A 23483-nucleotide genomic window follows, 5' to 3' on the forward strand; every position below is an offset into this window, starting at 1 on the left:
TTGCCAACCTCATTTTGGCATTGGGGTTTATGAAGCCTATCTTCTAGGGGGTCTTAGGCTGCCTCTCAATGCTTTTGCCGGGGAGTTGCTTACTAGGTTAGGTATAGGTTTATGTCAATTAAATCCTAATGCATGGAGACTAGTTGTTTCTATGCAAATTTTGTGGAGAGAGGTTTTCGAAGGGGTTGTCCTCTTACCGTGGACGAGTTCCTTTTTTGCTATAAACCCTGCGAAATTAGTCAATCTCGTGGCTTTTATCAATTCACGGCGGGGAGAAAAGGCTGTAGGATAATTAAATCTTTGGTCACCTCGGATAGGAGTTGGAAGACGGAGTTCTTCTTCGTCTCGGAGTTTTGGGCGGGACGCCTGGCGATGTGGGCGGGGATTCATTTCCCCCATATACGGGAGATTTAGGGAACCTTCGTCTGAAGGTATGCTCACCACTACGTAGCATCGCCTTCATTACATATCTTTATGGGCTAATTTCTTCGTCCTTGTTGCGAGGTGTTAGGAGGCCGTCGTTGAGCCGGTTCCATCTAGGACGCGTCCGAAGCTCGTCTTCACCCGAGAGAGGGACTTCCACTCTTTGGTTACCTTGCGGCGTCTTGCAACTTGGGGACTTGGCCCGGCGCCCACTCCGTATCCCTTACCCCACGAGTTTACATTCCGCCGACGGTTGTTCTCGTTTTGCCTTTCCTCTCCTTTTTTTTTTTTTTTTTTTTTTTTTTTTTTTTTTTACTTATAATTATTATTATTTATTTTAGGGTTGGCTACCATAAAGTAAAAAAAATGAAAATGGGTCTTGGACGAGCGTGGCAAGCAAGACAACGAAACTAGGGCTCGTCCTTGTTGGCGATAAGAGGAGCTGTCAAAGGCCATCAACCTTGAAAACCTCCCCGGCGGGAGAGCCAAGCACGAGAAAGTCGTCCAAGGTGGGGTCGTCTCTCCCGCTGTCCTGTTCCTCCTCCACCACCGTCAGTCCCAATCTTCGACGTGGAGTCGTACGAGCCTGCTCCCACTCCACCGTCCAAGACCGGCGTTCTGCCTCGTCCCAACCTCCCGTTGATGTTGTGCCCAACACTGCTCGAGAGTGAGGGCTTGGCTTGGGAGAGGTTCCAACAGGCAGTGTCTGACGAGGACGTGGCTGCATGCTACAACATGTCCTTGACGGATTTTGAACACTCGGGTGTCCACGATCTTTTCAAGGTAATGGATACAAATTTGTTCTCGTCGTTAGCTTTTCATGCTTGTTTACTTTGCTTGATACAAAAATTCTTATTTGTTTGTGCAGGCCATGTCCAAGTTTATAGCTGCGTCTAGGCAGGCTACTGAGTTGGACAGGACGAGGCTGCTGTTGGAGAGGAGGATCAAGGAGGTTAAGGATGAGTGCAAAAGCTGGGCTGAGACGGCTGCTGAGGCTAAGGACGCAGCCAAGGATTTGCTAAACCTCGTCGAGGAGTTAAAGGCTGATGTAGTGGAAAAGGACTCTCGTCTTGACCACTTTCAGAAAAAGACCGACGAGCTTAGCAATTCCCTTGTGAGGGCTAAGGACGAGGCTGTGGAGGAGTTCAGGGCTTCGAAGCAGTTTACGGACCTTCTGGACGCCAACTATGCGGCTGGATTTGAAGACTTTCGCATGGAGGCGAAAGAAAAGTTTCCAGAAGTTGACTTCAGTCCTATCGTCCTTCAACTTGGAGGTGCTGCTAGTTCTTTTCTTCGGACTAGCTGCGAAGATGTCAATGTTGAAGACGATGCCTCTACCAAGCTGTGAAGACGACCCTAATGCCCGATGCCCGTTTTAAAATTTTAATAATTTTTTTAATTTTTTTTTTCCTGTCTCTATTTTTTTTTTTTTTTTTTTTTTTTTTTTTTTTTTAAATGTATAAGAGTACATTTATTTCGTCCTGAGCACTTTTGACGGCTTTATAAACAATGCCTTTCAAGGCTTACTTTTCAAGGGTTTTTGGACGGTGGTCGTTCACCCTTTTATTGTTTAATGAATGCTTACTTTCAGTTATTATCATTGTTGTTCCATGGACGAGTGTATGTATTTTTATTCAATTGCCTTTTAAGCAATGTTTCCCAGTGTTGGGTGATTGTTTACATGATGCCCTTATGGACGATTGTATTTAGGACGATCATATGCTCGCCGTTAGAACGCAGGTGTTAAGGCCTACTTCCCTTCTTAGACGAGTATGCCCTGGCTAAGGAAAACTTGGACGAGCATGTCTTAACTTTGTTGCTTTATCCTCATTCTTTTAAGGAAAGCTTGGACGAATATGCCTTAGCATTTTTGCTTTACCCTCGTTCTTTTTAAGGAAAGCTTGGACGAGCATGCCTTAGCATTTTTGCTCTTTTTTAAGGAAAGCTTGGACGAGCATGCCTTAGCATTTTTGCTCTTTTTTAAGGAAAGCTTGGACGAGCATGCCTTAGCATTTTTGCTCTTTTTTAAGGAAAGCTTGGACGAGCATGCCTTAGCATTTTTGCTTTATCCTCATTCTTTTTTGGACGAGCATGCCTCAGAGCTTAGACGGGTTTGTATTCGTCCAGAGCTTTTATTTGTCAAAGGCTTTTTCCTCGTCCGTGGATATTATCAGGGAAACTGGAATTCAAGTATATAAGAAATCCAAACCATATTATTACATGAACATTGTTCACGAACTTGGCACACGCTTATAAGCTAGTGCCTTATTAAGATATCAAGTACATAGCATCGTCTTTCATAAACTAGTACGCAAGTAGTGCAAGAGTTTAAGAACTAGTGCACTTTTATTCATAACACGCTATAATAATAGTAAAAGCACAAATAAATATAAGCAAACACGCAAACGACAAGCGTAGTTTTGCCAGCGACTTCCTTCGTCCTGCTCATCAACGATAGTACTTTCGCGGATGTTCCACGTTCCAAGGATGTTCTAACTTCCGTCCATCCGGGGCTTCCGGGTAGTAGGACCCCTGCCTTTTGCAATTGATTACTTTGTAGGGTCCTTCCCAATTGGGTCCCAGTTTTCCATGAGCTGGGTTCTGGTCGCCAAGGAGACCCTTTTGAGGACAAGGTCCCCGACAACGAACCGTACGGGCCTTACCATGGCGTCATCTTTGTACGGCCATGAGATTTTTGTATCTTCTTGTCCTTTGCTCCGCATCCATTCTTACCTCATCAATAAGATCGAGGTCAAGTCGAAGTTGTTCCCCGTTGTCTTTCTCCTGGTACTTCATCACTCGATGGCTTGCCATATGGACCTCTGCCGGTATAACAGCTTCACTCCCATAGGCTAGCTTAAAAGGGGTCTCTCTGTCGGAGTTCGTGCGGTCGTCCTATAGGCCCACGAGAACACCGGGTAGCTCGTACGGCCATATCCCTTTTGCCCCCTCAAGCCGAGTCTTGATGATTTTCAGCGGGGATCGGTTTGCTACTTCCGCTTGCCCATTTGCTGTGGATGGGAGGGTGAAGAATAGTGATTCTTGATTCCAAAATGATTGCGAAATCACGAAGGGTGCGTTGTCAAATTGACGTCCGTTGTCGGATACTAATACCACAGGTACTCCGAACTGCATAGGATATTCTTCCATACAAAATTCTTCACGTTCTGTGAGTGATTGCTGCAAGAGGCTCGGCTTCTACCCATTTGGTAAAGTAATCTATCCCTACCACCAAAAACTTCATTTGCCGGACTCCTATTGGAAAAGGACCCGGGATATCCGGTCCCCCTTGTGCGAAGGGCCATGGGGCTGTCATTGGGGTACGATACTCGACGGTTGTCTAGGTACATTGCTATAACGGCGGCATTGGTCACATACCTTGACATAGGCTTTAGCGATGCACTGCATTGTTGGCCAATAGTAGCTGCACGGACGATCTTATGGACGAGAGACCTTGCCTGAATGATTTCCACGGGATCCTTCATGAACCTCCCTTAGAACATAGTTTGACTCGTCGGGAGCCGGGCATCTTAAGTAGGGGTGAGAAAAGCCTCGCTTGTACAACAACTCATTTATGATGACATACTTGGCCGACGACCCTTAACTTTCTCGCTTCATCCTTGTCTTCTGGAAGCCTCCCCTCTTTGAGATAGATTATTATTGGACTCATCCAATTTTCTCCTCCTCCTATCTGCTGTATGTCAGGGATGTCTATGCTCGGCATGTACTGAACGTCGTCAAACTCGTCTATGACTCCTGCCGAGGCGGCTTTTGCCAAGGCGTCTGCTTCAGCGTTCTCCTCCCTGGGAAGTTGAATAAAACTTATGGTTGAAAATTTCCGGGCAAGGCGTTTCACTTTATTAAGATACTTCTTCATTCGATCTTCTTTGACATCACACATCCCATTTACTTGGTTAATGACCAGTTGAGAGTCTCCTCTGATTGTTAACGACTCCGCCCCTAAGGACTTGGCCAATTCCAACCCCTTGAGTAGAGCCTCGTACTCAGCTTCATTGTTGGTAGTTGGATACGCGGACGGACCGCATACTCCGGCTTGTCACCCTCGGGGGACTTCGGTACAATTCCAACCCCACTGCATACATTGTTGACGATCCGACTACATTTACTACCCACATCTCATTTCCTTCGTCCTTGCTCGGGTCGTCCGGCGGGGGTGAATTCTGCAATGAAATCTACCAACGCTTGCGCTTTTATTGTACTCCTCGGGAGGTACACGACATCGAACTCGGCGAGCTCAACGGCCCATTGTACCGGCCGTCCGGCGGCTTCCAACCTGCTCATCGCCTTTTTTATGGGATGGTACGTCGGGACGTTGATGACGTGTGCTGAAAATAATGTCTCGGCTTCCTAGAAGCCGTGACTAACGCGAAGGCTAGTTTCTCCATCATCGGGTATCGTCCTTCGCCCCTCTCGTCGCGTGGCTTGTGTAATAGACCGGCCTCTGGACTCTTCCCTCTTCTGCGATCAACGGCGAGCTTCTTGCGTGTGGGGACAACGCCAAGTACAAGTACAACTCTTCCCCGGGTATAGACGGACTCAACAATGGGGCCGTCATTAGATACGCCTTCGGGTCTTGGAAGGCCTTTTGACACTCGTCCGTCCATTCAAAAGCCTTCACGAGGACCTTAAAGAAAGGTAAACATTTGTCGGTAGCTTTCGATACAAACTGTTGAGGTCTGCGACTCGTCCATTAAGAGTCTGGACTTCCTTGAGTTTTCTCGGTGTCTACATGTTCAGTATCGCCTTGATTTTATCCGGATTCGCCTCAATTCCCTGTGCGACACCATAAACCCCAAGAACTTACCCGACGAAACTCCGAAAGCACACTTGCTCGGATTTAACTTCATGTGGTACCGTCGCAAGGTGTCAAAAGTCTCTTGAAGGTCTTCAAGATGTTTATCCTCGTCTGGCTCTTCACCGGCATGTCATCCACATAAACCTCCACATTTCGCCCGATTTGAGGACGGAACATATGGTTAACCGGCCTTTGGTAGGTCGCCTGCGTTCTTCAAACCGAAGGGCATAACCTTGTAGCAATACAACCCTTGGCTTGTGACGAATGAGGTCTTCTCACGATCCGCTTCATTCATCGAGATCTGGTTGTACCACGAGAAAGCGTCCATGAAGCTAAGTATCTTGTGACTGCCGTCGAGTCCACTAGCTTGGTCAATGCGTGGCAATGGGTAGCTATCCTTGGGGCAAGCTTTGTTGAGATCGGTGAAGTCGACGCACATCCGCCACTTGCCATTGGCTTTTCGACCATGACTACGTTCGCCAACCGGTCTGGGTAGTGAACTTCTCGGATAAACTTCGCGGCGACCAACTTCGCACCTCTTCCTTAACGGCATTATCTCGCTCGGGAGCAAAAATTCTTCTCTTCTGACGCACTGGTTTCGAATAGGGACACACATTCAGGCTGTGGGTAATGACGTTTGGATCAATTCCAGGCATGTCCTCATGACTCCATGCGAAGACATCGAGGTTTTTCCTCAGAAACCGGACCAAAGCGTGCTTCGCCCCCTCTTCCATGCTCGCCCCAACTCTGGTAGACTTCTCGGGCTGGTCATCGTCCAAAGGGACGTCCTCTAATGCTTCAGTGGGCTCAGCCACAACCCTTTTTCCGTCTATGCTCATCGTACGCATATGCTCGTCCATGGCCGGCATGGCTAGGTAGCATTCTGCGGCGGCCAGCTGGTCTCCTTGTACCTGGCCTACTCCGTGCTCGGTCGGGAATTTAATGGACAAGTGGTAGGTAGAGGTTACCGCTTTCCAGCTGTTCAAAGTTGGCCTTCCAATTATTGCATTGTATGACGATGCACAATCAACAACAAGGAAATTCACCTCTTTGGTTATCTGCTGCGGATACGTCCCGACGACTACTGGCAACATGATGGTGCCCACGGGTTGCACCTTCATTCCTCCGAATCCTACCAACGACGAGTTCAGCGGTCGAAGCCGATCTCGTCCTAGCTTCATTTGTTGGAACGCGGGGTAGTAGAGAATGTACGCGAGTTGCCATTGTCTATCAATACCCTCCTGGTCATGTAGTCGAGAGATGAGTAGGGTGATGACTATCGCGTCATCGTGTGGATGGTGAATTCGTCTGCCTCCTCGTCCGTGAAAGTAACGGCTGTTGGTCAACCTCCCTCGTCCTAGTAGGTCGTTCAAGCTGTTGGATGTTCTGCACCACCCTCAGGTACGTCTTTCTTGATTTGGACGACTGCACCGTCGAGCTTCCTCCTATAATTACCCTTATTTCTCCAAGTGGAGGGCGTGATGATTCTTCCACCTTGGCCTTCATTTTCTCATCTCTCTGGTCTCGTCCAAGGAAGTTCCTCAATTTCCCCTGTCTAATGAGATTTTCTATCTGTTGCTTCAAGTCAAAGCACTCGTCTGTATCATGCCCATGGTCCCTATGAAAAAGTCAGTACTTGCTCCTGTTACTCTTTTTGTGGTATCCCTTCATTTTGTATGGCCACTTCAAGGACGGATCATCCTTGATCTGCATAAGGACCTGCTCTAACGGCATAGTCAGGGGCGTGTATTGCTGATTCCTTGCAGAGGAACTGGCCTTCTTACCATCCTTATCTTTTCTCTCGTCTACCCGAACCTTCTTCGGACGAGGTCCCTGGTCCTGGTAGCGATGGTGGCCCACCTCCGAGCGCTCTGCCCTTTTTCTTTTCTTGGCTATGATGGCGTCTTCGGCATTCATAAAATTCTGGGCTGAATGGACAAGCTCGGCCATAGTCTGCGGTTCCTGCTCATAGAGCTTATGAATAAACAAGTCAGAATTGACCCCATTGTGGAAAGCGGCTAGCAATAGCTTGTCATCCATCTCGTCCACCGTTAAGGCTTCTCTGTTAAAACGGGTGATAAAAGATCGCAAACTCTCATTGTCCCCTTGCTCTATGGTCAGCAGGCTAGAGGAGGAACGCTTGTGACGCTGTCCTCCAATGAAGTTGTTGACAAACAGCTTACTCAGTTCTTCAAATGATCCCACTGAGTTTGGGGGAATCTTGCTGAACCACACTCGCGCTGATCCCTTGAGTGTGGTGGGAAAAGCTCTGCACATGATCTCGTCTGGGACCCCCTGCAGATGCATGGTCGTCTTGAAAGTTGCAATGTGATCGCAGGGGTCGCGATTTCCATCGTACGAGTCTAGAGAAGGCATTTTGAACTTCGGGGGTAGAGGGTGACCGCTGATGGAGGCTGTGAAAGGGGAGTCCGTTCGGTGGACCATATCATCTACTGGGTTTGTTCGCCTCATGATTTCCCTCATTTCATCCATGGCTTTTCTCATCTGGTCCATTTCTTTTTCCAAGTGCGGCACCCTTCTTGAAGCGGTACCCCTTGTTTGATCTTCAGACTCTACATTCTCCCCTCCTCCTTCCTGACTTGGGGCCCTTCCCTCCATGTGTACTTGACGCTGCCTCCTGAAGTTGATCTCCTTATTCAATTCCTGGTTCTGACGCGTCAGTTCTGCCATAGCGGCAGCCATGGATTGTATGTGCTGCATAGAAGGCGGTGGCACTACAGGTGCTGATCTGCGATCACGAAGGGGATTGCTGGAAGCATCCCTACTCTCCTGGTGGCCTGGGCTAGTAGCCCTTGATCTTGTTCGAACCATTCAACCTTTTGTCTGGGATAGAATAACAAGTTTACCGTTTTTTCCCACAGACGGCGCCAACTGATGATGCCAAGAAAATCAGTAGGTTGGATGCTTCGGACTAGAAAGGACTATGCTTCGGACTAGAAAGGACTAATGGATCTTTCTACGGCCTGAAAAAGAAAGAAAAGCGTATCAAAGGCGACCGGGGCTGCCGGCCAAAAGTCCTCCGATGGCAAAGTTAGTTTTTTCCTCTAAGTTATTTGAGTTCCAACTTTTTGGAGTCAAAACTGAACATACCTTGGGTTTGTCTGAAACGACCTTTATATAGTGTTGTCATAGGCGGTTACCAGAATTGGAACTTCTCCTGGCTTCAAGGAGAGATAGAAATCAAACGTAACTTGCATAACCGTCTGGAAGTTATGCTCTTGTTTCACAACGGATACCTGGCGGTTACGCGTGGGATAAGGGATTATCATATCTCATTTGGAGATTTTCCTAAGTGTGACACCCTCGTCCTTGAGTTCCTCAGTTGGGCGTGCTTTGTTTCGCACGCGGGGGCTGCCTCGTCTAACGGGTGAATTTGCTCAAGACGAGGATGTCGACACTCTGGACGAGTGCATCACTCTGATGGTGCGTACCTCGTCTTGAGCTCTTCTTCCCTGGACGAGGCACTTGTAGGTAAGTTTCTGAGGGTGTTTATGGTAGTAGGTGGGCTATGGATGACCTTTATGGACGACTTGGAGATAGGCTATATTATTCCCCTATCACTAAGCTACATTGTATTTCTACAAAATTTAATGCAATACAAGTGCTAAATGTCTCTTTTAGATTTCTACTGCCTATTGCTTCCATGCTTTATAAACCAAAAGATTTTCTAGCTGATTGCTGAATGGGGAACAATACACAATATCTGGTCCAATCAGAGTTCGCTCACATAGGCTTAATATATGCAATAATCTTCCAATCAAAAGTACAAGTTGACATTAGAACGTACCATTAGTAGAGGAAAGTCAAATAAATTTGAAACAAGAGGTATAGAAAAAGTCATGTTCCTTTAGCAATTTTATGAAACAAAGTCTAACAAGATACATAGCTATAGTTAATACTGAATTAAATAAACTGTCTATTACACATGAACAAGAACTTGGAGACAATGTCACTTTGCAAGAAATAGAAGTGGTATCAACTAAAAACATAACAAAAGTGAAATGTCCTACAATATTTAAAAGATTTTTTTTTTTAAAGATTTTTGTTTTTCATAAAAAAAAAAAAAAGATATTTGTTTTGTGATGCGTTTGGATGGCTATAAAACTATCTATCATTTTGCCATTTTGGAAGGAGTGTAATAGAATGATTATATATATATATATATATATAAGGATTCGTTCAAAATTTAAATTGAAAGAAATGAATCAAATGATACCCTTAAAGTGTGGATGAAATGTTTTATAATGCTTAAATTTATAAAAGATACTAGGGAAAGTTCCATGCATTGCATGGCTTTAATCCTGAATTTTCTTTATATATATATTTTTGAGAAATTATAACTAAATGAGTTATTATTACATAATTTTAGAATTATTTTCTAACTAAATGTCAAAAATGGGTTAAGTGTCAAAAATTAAACCATGGGTGGGTAAGTTAAATTTGAGACAAATCATAGGTGGGTAAAGTGTAATTCCCAAAAAAAGAAAAAAAAAGAAAGAAAAAATAGTGGGTTCAAAGGACTAAAAAACCACAATCTATTAGTTCTACTAAGGTGAGTTTGGTTCAGCTTTTTCAAACAGTTCTTTTGGAAAAATTGGAAGTTTAAAAAAGTGCAATATGAAATTGAGTTTTTTTTTTTTTTAAATTTTTTTTTTAGCAGTATGTTTGGTAAAAACTATCAAAAAATGCTTTTTGACAAAGTTGAGTGTTTGACTAATACTTATAAAAGTGGCGGTTTGAGTTGTAAATTACCAAAAAAGACAAGATATATATATATATTGATAGGGGAATAATATAGCCTATCTCCAAGTCGTCCATAAAGGTCGTCCATAGCCCACCTACTACCATAAACACCCTCAGAAACTTACCTACAAGTGCCTCGTCCAGGGAAGAAGAGCTCAAGACGAGGTACGCACCATCAGAGTGATGCACTCGTCCAGAGTGTCGACATCCTCGTCTTGAGCAAATTCACCCGTTAGACGAGGCAGCCCCCGCGTGCGAAACAAAGCACGCCCAACTGAGGAACTCAAGGACGAGGTTGTCACACTTAGGAAAATCTCCAAATGAGATATGATAATCCCTTATCCCACGCGTAACCGCCAGGTATCCGTTGTGAAACAAGAGCATAACTTCCAGACGGTTATGCAAGTTACATTTGATTTCTATCTCTCCTTGAAGCCAGGAGAAGTTCCAATTTTGGTAACCGCCTATGATAACACTATATAAAGGCTGTTTCAGACAAACCCAAGGTATGTTCAGTTTTGACTCCAAAAAAGTTGGAACTCAAATAACTTAGAGGAAAAAACTAACTTTGCCATCGGAGGACTTTTGGCCGGCAGCCCCGGTCGCCTTTGATACGCTTTTCTTTCTTTTTCAGGCCGTAGAAAGATCCAGTAGTCCTTTCTAGTCCGAAGCATAGTCCTTTCTAGTCCGAAGCATCCAACCTACTGATTTTCTTGGCATCATCAGTTGGCGCCGTCTGTGGGAAAAAACGGTAAACTTGTTATTCTATCCCAGACAAAAGGTTGAATGGTTCGAACAAGATCAAGGGCTACTAGCCCGAGCCACGGGAGAGTAGGGATGCTTCCGGCAATCCCCGCCGTGATCGCGAGATCGGCACGTAGTGCCACCGCCTTCTATGCAGCACATACAATCCATGGCTGCCGCTATGGCAGAGCGACGCGTCGAGAACCGGGGAATTGAATAAGGAGATCAACTTCGGGAGGCGGCGTCAAGTACACATGGAGGGAAGGGCCCCAAGTCAGGAAGGAGGAGGGGAGAATGTAGAGTCTGAAGATCAAACAAGGGGTACCGCTTCAAGAAGGGTGCCGCACTTGGAAAAAGAAATGGACCAGATGAGAAAAGCCATGGATGAAATGAGGGAAAACATGAGGCGAACAAACCCAGTAGATGATATGGTCCACCGAACAGACTCCCCATTCACAGCCTCCATCGGCGGTCACCCTCTACCCCGAAGTTCAAAATGCCTTCTCTAGACTCGTACGATGGAAATCGCGACCCCTGCGATCACATTGCAACTTTCAAGACGACCATGCATCTGCGGGGGTCCCGGACGAGATCATGTGCGAGCTTTTCCCACCACACTCAAGGGATCGGCGCGAGTGTGGTTCGGCAAGATTCCCCCAAACTCGGTGGGATCATTTGAAGAGCTGAGTAAGGCTGTTTGTCAACAACTTCATTGGAGGACGGCGTCACAAGCGTTCCTCCTCTAGCCTGTGACCATAGAGCAAGGGGACAATGAGAGTTTGCGATCTTTTATCACCCGTTTTAACGGAGAAGCCTTAACGGTGGACGAGATGGATGACAAGCTATTGCTAGCCGCTTTCCACAATGGGGTCAATTCGACTTGTTTATTCATAAGCTCTATGAGCGGGAACCGCGAGACTATGGCCGAGCTTGTCCATTCAGCCCGAGAATTTTATGAATGCCGAAGACGCCATCATAGCCAAGAAAAGAAAAAGGGCGAGAGCGCTCGGAGGTGGGCCACCATCGCTACCGGGACCGGGGACCTCGTCCGAAGAAGGTTCGGGTAGACGAGAGAAAAGATAAGGATGGTAAGAAGGCCGGTTCACTGCAAGGAATCAGCAATACACGCCCACGACTATGCCGTTAGAGCAGGTCCTTATGCGGATCAAGGATGATCCGTCCTTGAAGTGGCCGGACAAAATGAAGGGAGACCCCGACAAGCGTAACGGGAGCAAGTCTTGCCGTTTTCATAGGGACCATGGGCATGATACGGACGAGTGCTTTGACTTGAAGCAACGGATAGAAAATCTCATTAGACAGGGGAAATTGAGGAACTTCCTTGGACGAGACCGAGAGAGATGAGAAAATGAAGGCCAAGGTGGAAGAATCATCACGCCCTCCACTTGGAGAAATAAGGGTAATTATAGGAGGAAGCTCGACGGTGCGGTCGTCCAAATCAAGAAAGACGTGCACGAGGGTGGTGCGAGAACATCCAACAGTTTGAACGACCTACTAGGACGAGGGAGGTTGACCAACAGCCGTTACTTTCACGGACGAGGAGGCGGGACGAATTCACCATCCACACGATGACGCGATAGTCATCACCCTACTCATCTCGACTACATGACCGGGAGGGTATTGATAGACAATGGCGGCTCTGCGGACATTCTCTACTACCCCGCGTTCCAACAAATGAAGCTAGGACGAGATCGGCTTCGACCGGTGAACTCGTCGTTGGTAGGATTCGGAGGAATGAAGGTGCAACTGTGGGCACCATCATGTTGCCGGTAGTCGTCGGGACGTATCCGCGGCAGATAACCAAAGAGGTGAATTTCCTTGTTGTTGATTGTGCATCGTCATACAATGCAATAATTGGAAGGCCAACTTTGAACAGTGGAAAGCGGTAACCTCTACCTACCACTTGTCCATTAAATTCCCGACCGAGCACGGAGTAGGCCGGGTACAAGGAGACCAGTGGCCGCCGAGAATGCTACCTAGCCATGCTGGCCATGGACGAGCATATGCGGACAATGAGCATAGACGGAAAAAGGGTTGTGGTGAGCCCACTGAAGCATTAGAGGACGTCCCTTTGGACGATGACCAGCCCGAGAAGTCTACCAGAGTTGGGGCGAGCATGGAAGAGGGGGCGAAGCACGCTTTGGTCCGGTTTCTGAGGAAAAACCTCGATGTCTTCGCATGGAGTCATGAGGACATGCCTGGAATTGATCCAAACGTCATTACCCACCGCCTGAATGTGTGTCCCTATTCGAAACCAGTGCGTCAGAAGAGAAGAATTTTTGCTCCCGAGCGAGATAATGCCGTTAAGGAAGAGGTGCAGAAGTTGGTCGCCGCGAAGTTTATCCGAGAAGTTCACTACCCAGACTGGTTGGCGAACGTAGTCATGGTCAGAAAAGCCAATGGCAAGTGGCGGATGTGCGTCGACTTCACTGATCTCAACAAAGCTTGCCCCAAGGATAGCTACCCATTGCCACGCATTGACCAGTTAGTGGACTCGACGGCAGGTCACAAGATACTTAGCTTCATGGACGCTTTCTCAGGGTACAACCAGATTCAGATGAATGAAGCGGATCTGGAGAAGACCTCATTCGTCACAAGCCAAGGGTTGTATTGCTACAAGGTTATGCCCTTCGGTTTGAAGAACGCGAGGGCGACCTACCAAAGGCTGGTTAACCATATGTTCCGTCCTCAAATCGGGCGAAATGTGGAGGTTTATGTGGATGACATCGGTGAAGAGCCGGGACGAGGATAAACATCTTGAAGACCTTCAAGAGACTTTTGACACATTGCGACGGTACCACATGAAGTTAAATCCGAGCAAGTGTGCTTTCGGAGTTTCGTCGGGTAAGTTCTTGGGGTTTATGGTGTCGCACGGGGAATTGAGGCGAATCCGGATAAAATCCGGGCGATGCCGAACATGGAGCCACCGAGAAATATCAAGGAAGTCCGGTCTCTTGCGGGACGAGTCGCCGCCCTCAACGAGGTTTGTATCGAAAGCTGCTGACAAATGTTTACCTTTCTTTAAGGTCCTCAGGAAGGCTTTTGAATGGACGGACGAGTGTCAAAAGGCCTTCCAAGACCTGAAGGCGTATCTAATGACGGCCCCATTGTTGAGTCCGTCTATACCTGGGGAAGAGTTGTACTTGTACTTGGCAGTGTCCCCACACGCAGTAAGCTCAGCGTTGATCAGAGAAGAGGGAAGAGTCCGAGAGGCCGGTCTATTACACAAGCCACGCGACGAGAGGGGCGGAAGGACGATACCCGATGATGGAGAAACTAGCCTTCGCGTTAGTCACGGCTTCTAGGAAGCCGAGACATAATTTTCAGGCACACGTCATCAACGTGCGACGGACCATCCCATAAAAAAGGCGATGAGCGAGGTTGGAAGCTGGCCGGACGGCTGGTACAGTGGGCCGTTGAGCTCAGCGAGTTCGATGTCAGGTACCTCCCGAGGAGTACAATAAAAGCGCAAGCGTTGGTAGATTTCATTGCAGAATTCACCCCCAGTCAGGACGACCTGAGCAAGGACGAAGGAAATGAGATGTGGGTAGTAAATGTAGACGGATCGTCCACATTGTATGCAGGTGGGGTTGGAATTGTACTGAAGTCCCCTGAGGGTGACAAGCTGGAGTATGCGGTCCGTCTGCAGTATCCAACTACCAACAATGAAGCTGAGTACGAGGCTCTACTCAAGGGGTTGGAATTGGCCAAGTCCTTAGGGGCGGAGTCGTTAACAATCAGAGGAGACTCTCAACTGGTCATTAACCAAGTAAATGGGATGTGTGATGTCAAAGAAGATCGAATGAAGAAGTATCTTAATAAAGTGAAACGCCTTGCCCGGAAATTTTCAACCATAAGTTTTATTCAACTTCCCAGGGAGGAGAACGCTGAAGCAGACGCCTTGGCAAAAGCCGCCTCGGCAGGAGTCATAGACGAGTTTGACGACGTTCAGTACATGCCGAGCATAGACATCCCTGACATACAGCAGATAGGAGGAGGAGAAAATTGGATGAGTCCAATAATAATCTATCTCAAAGAGGGGAGGCTTCCAGAAGACAAGGATGAAGCGAGAAAGTTAAGGGTCAGGTCGGCCAAGTATGTCATCATAAATGAGTTGTTGTACAAGCGAGGCTTTTCTCAGCCCTACTTAAGATGCCTGGCTCCTGACGAGTCAAACTATGTTCTAAGGGAGGTTCATGAAGGATCCTGTGGAAATCATTCAGGGGCAAGGTCTCTCGTCCATAAGATCGTCCGTGCAGGCTACTATTGGCCAACAATGCAGGCAGACGCTAAAGCCTATGTCAAGGTATGTGACCAATGCCAGCGTTATAGCAATGTACCTAGACAGCCGTCAGAGTATCAGACCCCAATGACAGCCCCATGGCCCTTCGCACAGTGGGGACTGGATATCCTGGGTCCTTTTCCAATAGGAGTCCGGCAAATGAAGTTTTTGGTGGTAGGGATAGATTACTTTACCAAATGGGTAGAAGCTGAGCCTCTTGCAGCAATCACTCGGCGAACGTGAAGAATTTTGTATGGAAGAATATCCTATGCAGGTACGGAGTACCAAGGGTATTAGTATCTGACAACGGACGTCAATTTGACAACGCACCCTTCAGGGATTTCTGCAATCATTTTGGAATCAAGAATCACTATTCTTCACCCTCCCATCCACAGGCAAATGGGCAAGCGGAAGTAGCAAACCGATCCCTGCTGAAAATCATCAAGACTCGGCTTGAGGGGGCAAAAGGGATATGGCCAGACGAGCTACCTGGTGTTCTGTGGGCCTATAGGACGACTGCACGAACTCCGACAGGAGAGACCCCTTTTAAGCTAGCCTATGGGAGTGAAGCTGTTATACCGGCAGAGGTCCATATGGCAAGCCATCGAGTGATGAAGTACCAGGAGAAAGACAACGGGGAACAACTTCGCCTTGACCTCGATCTTATTGATGAGGTAAGAATGGATGCGGAGCAAAGGACAGCAAGATACAAAAATCTCATGGCCAGACAGCATGACGCCATGGTAAGGCCCAGACGGTTCAGTGTCGGGGACCTTGTCCTCAAAAGGGTCTCCTTGGCGACCGGGAACCCAGCTCATGGAAAGCGGGACCCAATTGGGAAGGACCCTACAAAGTAATCAATTGCAAAAGGCAGGGGTCCTACTACACCGGAAGCCCTGGATGGACGGAAGTTAGAACATCCTTGGAACGTGGAACATCTGCGAAAGTACTATCAGTGATGAGCAGGGACGAAGGAAGTCAGTGGCAAAACTACAGTTGTCGTTTGCGTGTTTGCTTATATTTATTTGTGCTTTTACTATTATTATAGCGTGTTATGAATAAAAGTGCACTAGTTCTTAAACTCTTGCACTACTTGCAGACTAGTTTATGAAAGACGATGCTATGTACTTGATATCTTAATAAGGCACTAGCTTATAAGCGTGTGCCAAGTTCGTGAACAATGTTCATGTAATAATATGGTTTGGATTTCTTATATACTTGAATTCCAGTTTCCCTGATAATATCCACGGACGAGGAAAAAGCCTTTGACAAATAAAAGCTCTGGACGAATACAAACCCGTCTAAGCTCTGAGGCATGCTCGTCCAAAAAAGAATGAGGATAAAGCAAAAATGCTAAGGCATGCTCGTCCAAGCTTTCCTTAAAAAAGAGCAAAAATGCTAAGGCATGCTCATCCAAGCTTTCCTTAAAAAAGAGCAAAAATGCTAAGGCATGCTCGTCCAAGCTTTCCTTAAAAAAGAGCAAAAATGCTAAGGCATGCTCGTCCAAGCTTTCCTTAAAAAGAACGAGGGTAAAGCAAAAATGCTAAGGCATATTCGTCCAAGCTTTCCTTAAAAGAATGAGGATAAAGCAACAAAGTTAAGACATGCTCGTCCAAGTTTTCCTTAGCCAGGGCCTACTCGTCTAAGAAGGGAAGTAGGCCTTAACACCTGCGTTCTAACGGCGAGCATATGATCGTCCTAAATACAATCGTCCATAAGGGCATCATGTAAACAATCACCCAACACTGGGAAACATTGCTTAAAAGGCAATTGAATAAAAATACATACACTCGTCCATGGAACAACAATGATGATAACTGAAAGTAAGCATTCATTAAACAATAAAAGGGTGAACGACCACCGTCCAAAAACCCTTGAAAAGCAAGCCTTGAAAGGCATTGTTTATAAAGCCGTCAAAAGTGCTCAGGACGAAATAAATGTACTCTTATACATTTTTAAAAAAAAAAAAAAAAAAAAAAGAGAGACAGGAAGAAAACACTTAAACAAATGATGAAAATTTTCAAACGGGCATCAGGCATTAGGGTCGTCTTCAGCAGGCTTGGTAGAGGCATCGTCTTCAACATTGACATCTTCAGAGCTAGTCTGAAGAAAAGAACTAGCAGCACCTCCAAGTTGAAGGACGATAGGACTGAAGTCAACTTCTGGAAACTTTTCTTTCGCCTCCATGCGAAAGTCTTCAAATCCAGCCGCATAGTTGGCGTCCAGAAGGTCCGTAAGCGCCGAAGCCCCGAACTCCTCCACAGCCTCGTCCTTAGCCCTCACAAGGGAATTGCTAAGCTCGTCGGTCTTTTTCTGAAAGTGGTCAAGACGAGAGTCCTTTTCCACTACATCAGCCTTTAACTCCTCGACGAGGTTTAGCAAATCCTTGGCTGCGTCCTTAGCCTCAGCAGCCGTCTCAGCCCAGCTTTTGCACTCATCCTTAACCTCCTTGATCCTCCTCTCCAACAGCAGCCTCGTCCTGTCCAACTCAGTAGCCTGCCTAGACGCAGCTATAAACTTGGACATGGCCTGCACAAACAAATAAGAATTTTTGTATCAAGCAAAGTAAACAAGCATGAAAAGCTAACGACGAGAACAAATTTGTATCCATTACCTTGAAAAGATCGTGGACACCCGAGTGTTCAAAATCCGTCAAGGACATGTTGTAGCATGCAGCCACGTCCTCGTCAGACACTGCCTGTTGGAACCTCTCCCAAGCCAAGCCCTCACTCTCGAGCAGGTTGGGCACAACATCAACGGGAGGTTGGGACGGGGCAGGAACGCTGGTCTTGGACGGTGGAGTGGGAGCAGGCTCAGACGACTCCACGTCGAAGATTGGGACGGACGGTGGTGGAGGAGGAACAGGGACAGCAGGAGAGACGACCCCAGCCTTGGTAGACTTTCTGTGCTTGGCTCTCCTGCTGGGGAGGTTTTCAAGGTTGATGGCCTTTGACAGGCTCCTCTTATCGCCAACAGAAGGACGAGCCCTAGTTTCAGTGTCTTGCTTGCCACGCTCGTCCACGACCCCTTTGCCTTTGTTTTCCTTCATGGTAGCCATCCCTAAAATAAATAATAATAATTATAAATAAAAAAATTAAAAAAAAAAAAAAAAAAAAAACAAAGGGAGAGGAAAGGCAAGACGAGAACTCACGTCGGCGGACTGTAATCTCGTGGGCTAAGGCTTCAGGAGAGGGCTCGGGGCCAAGTCCCCAAGTTGCAAGACGCTGCAAGGTAACCAAAGAGTGGAAGTCCCTCTCTGGGTGAAGACGAGCTTTCTGGACACGTCCTAGATGGAATTTGCTCAACGACGGCCTCCTAACACCTGCAACAAGGACGAAGAAATTAGCCCAGAAAGATATGTAATGAAGGCGATGCTACAGTAGTGGTGAGCATACCTTCAGGACGAAGGTTCCCTAAATCTCCTGTATATGGGGGAAATGAATCCCTGCCCACATCAGCAGGGCGTCCTGCCCAAAAACCTGAGACGAAGAAGAACTCCGTCTTCCAACTCCTATCTGAGGTGACCAAAGATTTAATTATCCTACAGTCTTTTCTCCTGGCTGTGAATTGATAAAAGCCACGAGATTGACTAATTTCAGAGGGTTTATAGCAAAAAAGGAACTCGTCCACGGTAAGAGGACAGTCCCCTTCGAAAACCTCTCTCCACAAAATTTGCATAGAAACAACTAGTCTCCATGCATTAGGATTTAATTGACATAAACCTATACCTAACCTAGTAAGCAACTCCCTGGCAAAAGCATTGAGAGGCAGCCTAAGACCCCCTAGAAGATAGGCTTCATAAACCCCAATGCCAAAATGAGGTTGGCAACACCACTCATCACGGACGGCCAATCTAGGATTTAGCTCGTCCGGGATTTGGTACCAACTCCTAAGGGACGTTAGTTTTCTCTCGTCTGTCTTGGCTGGAACCCCAACAGCGCAGCTGTATACAGTCTCAACCTCGTCCCTTCTAGTGGACGAGGGCGCGCTAGAAGGACCAGCCCTAGACCCAGATGCTACCCTCGTCCTAAATTCTTCCTGGAAAACTTCTAAGGGAACCCCAGGAACCCCAGAAACATACTCGTCTGAGGTGTTACCACTACTCCTACTGCTGTCACTACTAGAGCCACTATAGCTAGTTGTGTTACGATATTCATCGATCTCCCTATCAACGCTATTGCTAGACGAAGAAAAACTTTCGGACATTTTGGAAATGTAAGGGAAGCCTAAAACGAGCGTAGAGAAAATACCTGGCTCTAGACGAAGAAAACTAAAGGACGCTGGAATACTCCTAGACGAGGCGATGGACGAGAGATGTCAAACGAGAGAATTTTAAGAATGAGGAGGGTAGGGGAGGAAATCCACTATTTATAGGCGTTGAAAAGTAAAACCCAGAACGCAATGACCAATCAGGAAGAACCACGTGGCAACCTCCTCGAAAACCCTAACCCACACAACGGTTAACCCGAGTAAGTAATGACACGTGACATAATATGAAGCCTTGGCAACCTCGTCCCTTACTTTGAGACACGTGAAATAATGTGTTGAAACGAGTCGAAGAAACAAAAGAACTTTGGACGACCTTAGAACGGGGGGCAACTGATAGGGGAATAATATAGCCTATCTCCAAGTCGTCCATAAAGGTCGTCCATAGCCCACCTACTACCATAAACACCCTCAGAAACTTACCTACAAGTGCCTCGTCCAGGGAAGAAGAGCTCAAGACGAGGTACGCACCATCAGAGTGATGCACTCGTCCAGAGTGTCGACATCCTCGTCTTGAGCAAATTCACCCGTTAGACGAGGCAGCCCCCGCGTGCGAAACAAAGCACGCCCAACTGAGGAACTCAAGGACGAGGTTGTCACACTTAGGAAAATCTCCAAATGAGATATGATAATCCCTTATCCCACGCGTAACCGCCAGGTATCCGTTGTGAAACAAGAGCATAACTTCCAGACGGTTATGCAAGTTACGTTTGATTTCTATCTCTCCTTGAAGCCAGGAGAAGTTCCAATTTTGGTAACCGCCTATGATAACACTATATAAAGGCTGTTTCAGACAAACCCAAGGTATGTTCAGTTTTGACTCCAAAAAAGTTGGAACTCAAATAACTTAGAGGAAAAAACTAACTTTGCCATCGGAGGACTTTTGGCCGGCAGCCCCGGTCGCCTTTGATACGCTTTTCTTTCTTTTTCAGGCCGTAGAAAGATCCAGTAGTCCTTTCTAGTCCGAAGCATAGTCCTTTCTAGTCCGAAGCATCCAACCTACTGATTTTCTTGGCATCATCATATATATATATATATATATATATATATATATGTTTTTTAATTACCTCTCTTAATGCAAGTTATGGACAAAATATTTTTTTAAATATTTCACAATAAAGTCTACATGACCAGCTGCAATTCAGATTAGTTTATTTCCCAAAGTCATCCAAGAAGTAGCCGCACAGATTGGAGGACTTAATTATATAAAGATCACTATCTTAAGTACTCTTCCTACTTGGGACAGTAGTTATTATATGGAAGCTTGGCCAGCACACATTTTGGTTCTTATTCATGATTAAGGTTGTATCCTTGAATACAACTGCTATACAGGAGATACTTATTTACCACTTGATGATCCGGATGCTCTGGCTCAAGATGGTCTGATTTCATGAGTAATAAGATTTATAAGATATAGAAAGAATTAGATGAGGCTTCTACTTATATAGTTACACAAACAAGATAATCGTATATGGTCCAATACCTTCAGCAAGGAGGCTATTTGGGAAAAGAAAGATTGTTAAGGATCCTAGAATGATACAGATTGAAAGACAGACAGATAGATCACTATTCACTGGCGATTGATAACTATTCACTGGTGACAAATCACTATTTCACCGAGGACAGATCATTATTCACCAGCATGCGTGAATAGCTTTCAGAGAAATCAAGACAGTCCAAACAGATGCAAACAGATGTTCAAAAGTTACTACTGTTTACTAGCATGGGTAAAATGAGATCTGATAGATTCCCGAGATCTGAAAGATTCCCAGACAGATACAGACAGACTATTACTCATCAGTACTAATTTCCAAACCACCGACAGATTAACTTGAGTTAAATTTACCTACTTAGGTTACTTTACCATGGTTCATTTCACCTATAAAAGAGACGCACTACGAAGACAGAAGACAAGTTTCTAAGTTTCTAAGATTCTAAGCTTTTAAGTTCCAAGTTTTAGAAAGCCTTTTGAAATAGCCTTCCCTCTCCCTTAGAAAGACTTTTGAACTCTCTCCCCATCTTGTAATCTTGTAACCTTTCTCTTCAGACAGTTTTATTTTCAAGCTTGTATCAAAGACAGCAATTTGTTTTCAAGTTTTTCAAAGACTAAAGTTTTTATTCAAGTAAGATTTTACTAGTTTCTGTTTTCATATTCCATACTTCATTTTTACCTTATTTTGAATATATTTATTTTGCTATTTACTTCTTTATTATCTATTTTATCATTGTTTCTGCTTCCATATTACTGCTGTGCTCTCTCCTGGGTAGTCCTTGGTATTAGAGCATTTGGATCAAAAAGCACCTAATGAATAGTGAATAATTTATGCAGAAAACATGATGTAGCACCAACTGTGGCATGAGTAGTTTTTTGAAAACACGTCACTAGCCCGCTGCTGTAGCACCAATTGTAGTCATACGAACCACATGTGCCAACAAACGCCACTGTTTCACACGTGCTGCTCAACAGCTCGGCACGATTTCACACATTGTCTAGTCATATCATCCACATTCATGAGAATACTTAAATATATGAATAATCATACCCTGGTGCCAGGGACATAGCACTATGTCAATTAAATATGATGCTTTGTTCAAGAACACTGCAACTATCGCCCACATCTTCAAATCTCACTGTGACATTGGGAACATTTAAAATCCTATTCATGTAGTGTTTTTCCAGCCTGTATTGACATGACAAGCCCTAATAATTGAAATTATAATGCTTAGAACATGAAATGAGGTTATAAATGCACCACAATAGTGATCTTATTTCTACCCCCAATAATTTCATAGATTGACTAAGCTATGAGTTACAACACCTCAACATCAAATTGTACAATGCGAAACAAGTTTAAATCTACTTCAACAAATGGATTATCACAAGTTCCAGCAGATCAACAACTACAAATATACACAAACCACTATGGAGGGAAATGGGTTGGAAAGAAGAGTGATTTCCTTAATATGCCAATATACACGTACGAGAGTCTTGGAAGTGTCGGGCACATCATGGTCGGCAAACCTACAAAACTAAGTACAGATACCATCGCAATAGCGTTCATCGTAGCAGAACCACCATGGTCAATCCTATATGAGAAGAGGTGTGTGTTGGAGGTGTATTGTCAATGGCATGAGTTACGAGTTCCTAAGGCAAGCTCAGCTGAGTTACCTAGAGATGAACCTGCCAACATACTTGTTCGTCTTGAACAAGAGAACAATCAAATGCAAAGGCGATTAGACCATTTTCATGCAATCCAAAAAGCTAGAAAGCATCTAAAGGGGAAGGCGCAAGAGTGAGCCATCAAGTCTATTAATGAAGTCACTGCGTTAGATGATGAAAGAGATATTTCAGTCTTCTCAGATTCAAGTAATGATGATTTCCAAAAATTTCTACCTACGAACATTAGACATTGTTGTTAATGTTTACACGTTGTGTGCAATACAAAATGCTATTGTTAATGTCTGACAACTGATGATTATGTACATTCAACTTTTGCAAATCTAAAGATTAACTATTCATTTATTTTGGCTAAGTTTATATGAAATCACTTGCTCATTTTTTCCCTGCTGTTCTTTGTTGCTACATATGATTCTTGTGCTTTGATTGAACAATGTCCTTGGCTTTGTAATGTAGGAAACACCTTAGAAAGTGAAATGCCTCCAGTTAGATATGTTGATGTTTCCAATATTCTGTTTGTGTAATTTGAAATGTTACACACATAACACTTATCACCCAAATTAGATTTATTGTACATTACTTATTGAGCCCTGACCAGAAGTACCCATGTGCTATTACTTCTAACCAATAGTCACAGATTATGGGAAGAGCGTTTCGACTAGCATCCTTGAAAATGACTAAAGATAGTAAATGGTTCTACATGTGCTGCTTAACAGCTCGGTACTATTGAGCCCTAACCAGAAGTACCCATCCACACTAACATGAATACACAGATATGCAACCCTTTGTAGTGCAACATTTTCAAGGATGGAGAGCATCCTTGGAAAGTTTGTACATCAATTTTGGGGGTGAGCTGCCCACCATTGCTACATTGATGTTCGCAGTGCTACATGTGCTACTCAACGATTTGGTACGTTCTTTGATTTTCCATTGAGTTTACACAATTTTGTTCATTCAAAAATTTTGAAATTTTCATCAAATCAAGATGATCA

At 45.3% G+C, this 23483-nt stretch overlaps 2 protein-coding genes across 2 annotated transcripts; one reads left to right on the forward strand and one right to left on the reverse strand.

Moving 5' to 3' along the window:
- Positions 1–1065: 1065 nt before the first annotated feature.
- Positions 1066–1771, forward strand: LOC142632491 (uncharacterized). Its single transcript, XM_075806880.1, has 2 exons — positions 1066–1206; positions 1292–1771. The coding sequence occupies exons 1-2, from the start codon at positions 1066–1068 to the stop codon at positions 1769–1771; spliced, it is 621 nt and encodes a 206-aa protein (XP_075662995.1).
- Positions 1772–17078: 15307 nt separating this feature from the next.
- On the reverse strand, positions 17079–17853 carry LOC142632492 (uncharacterized). The gene is made up of 3 exons (XM_075806881.1): positions 17662–17853; positions 17174–17576; positions 17079–17122 (listed from the first exon to the last, which is right to left on the reverse strand). The coding sequence occupies exons 1-3, from the start codon at positions 17707–17709 to the stop codon at positions 17079–17081; spliced, it is 495 nt and encodes a 164-aa protein (XP_075662996.1). The 5' UTR covers positions 17710–17853.
- Positions 17854–23483: the final 5630 nt, after the last annotated feature.

This window comes from Castanea sativa, chromosome 4 (genome assembly GCF_040712315.1).
Source record: "Castanea sativa cultivar Marrone di Chiusa Pesio chromosome 4, ASM4071231v1".
In the NCBI taxonomy this organism is placed as follows: Eukaryota; Viridiplantae; Streptophyta; class Magnoliopsida; order Fagales; family Fagaceae; genus Castanea; species Castanea sativa.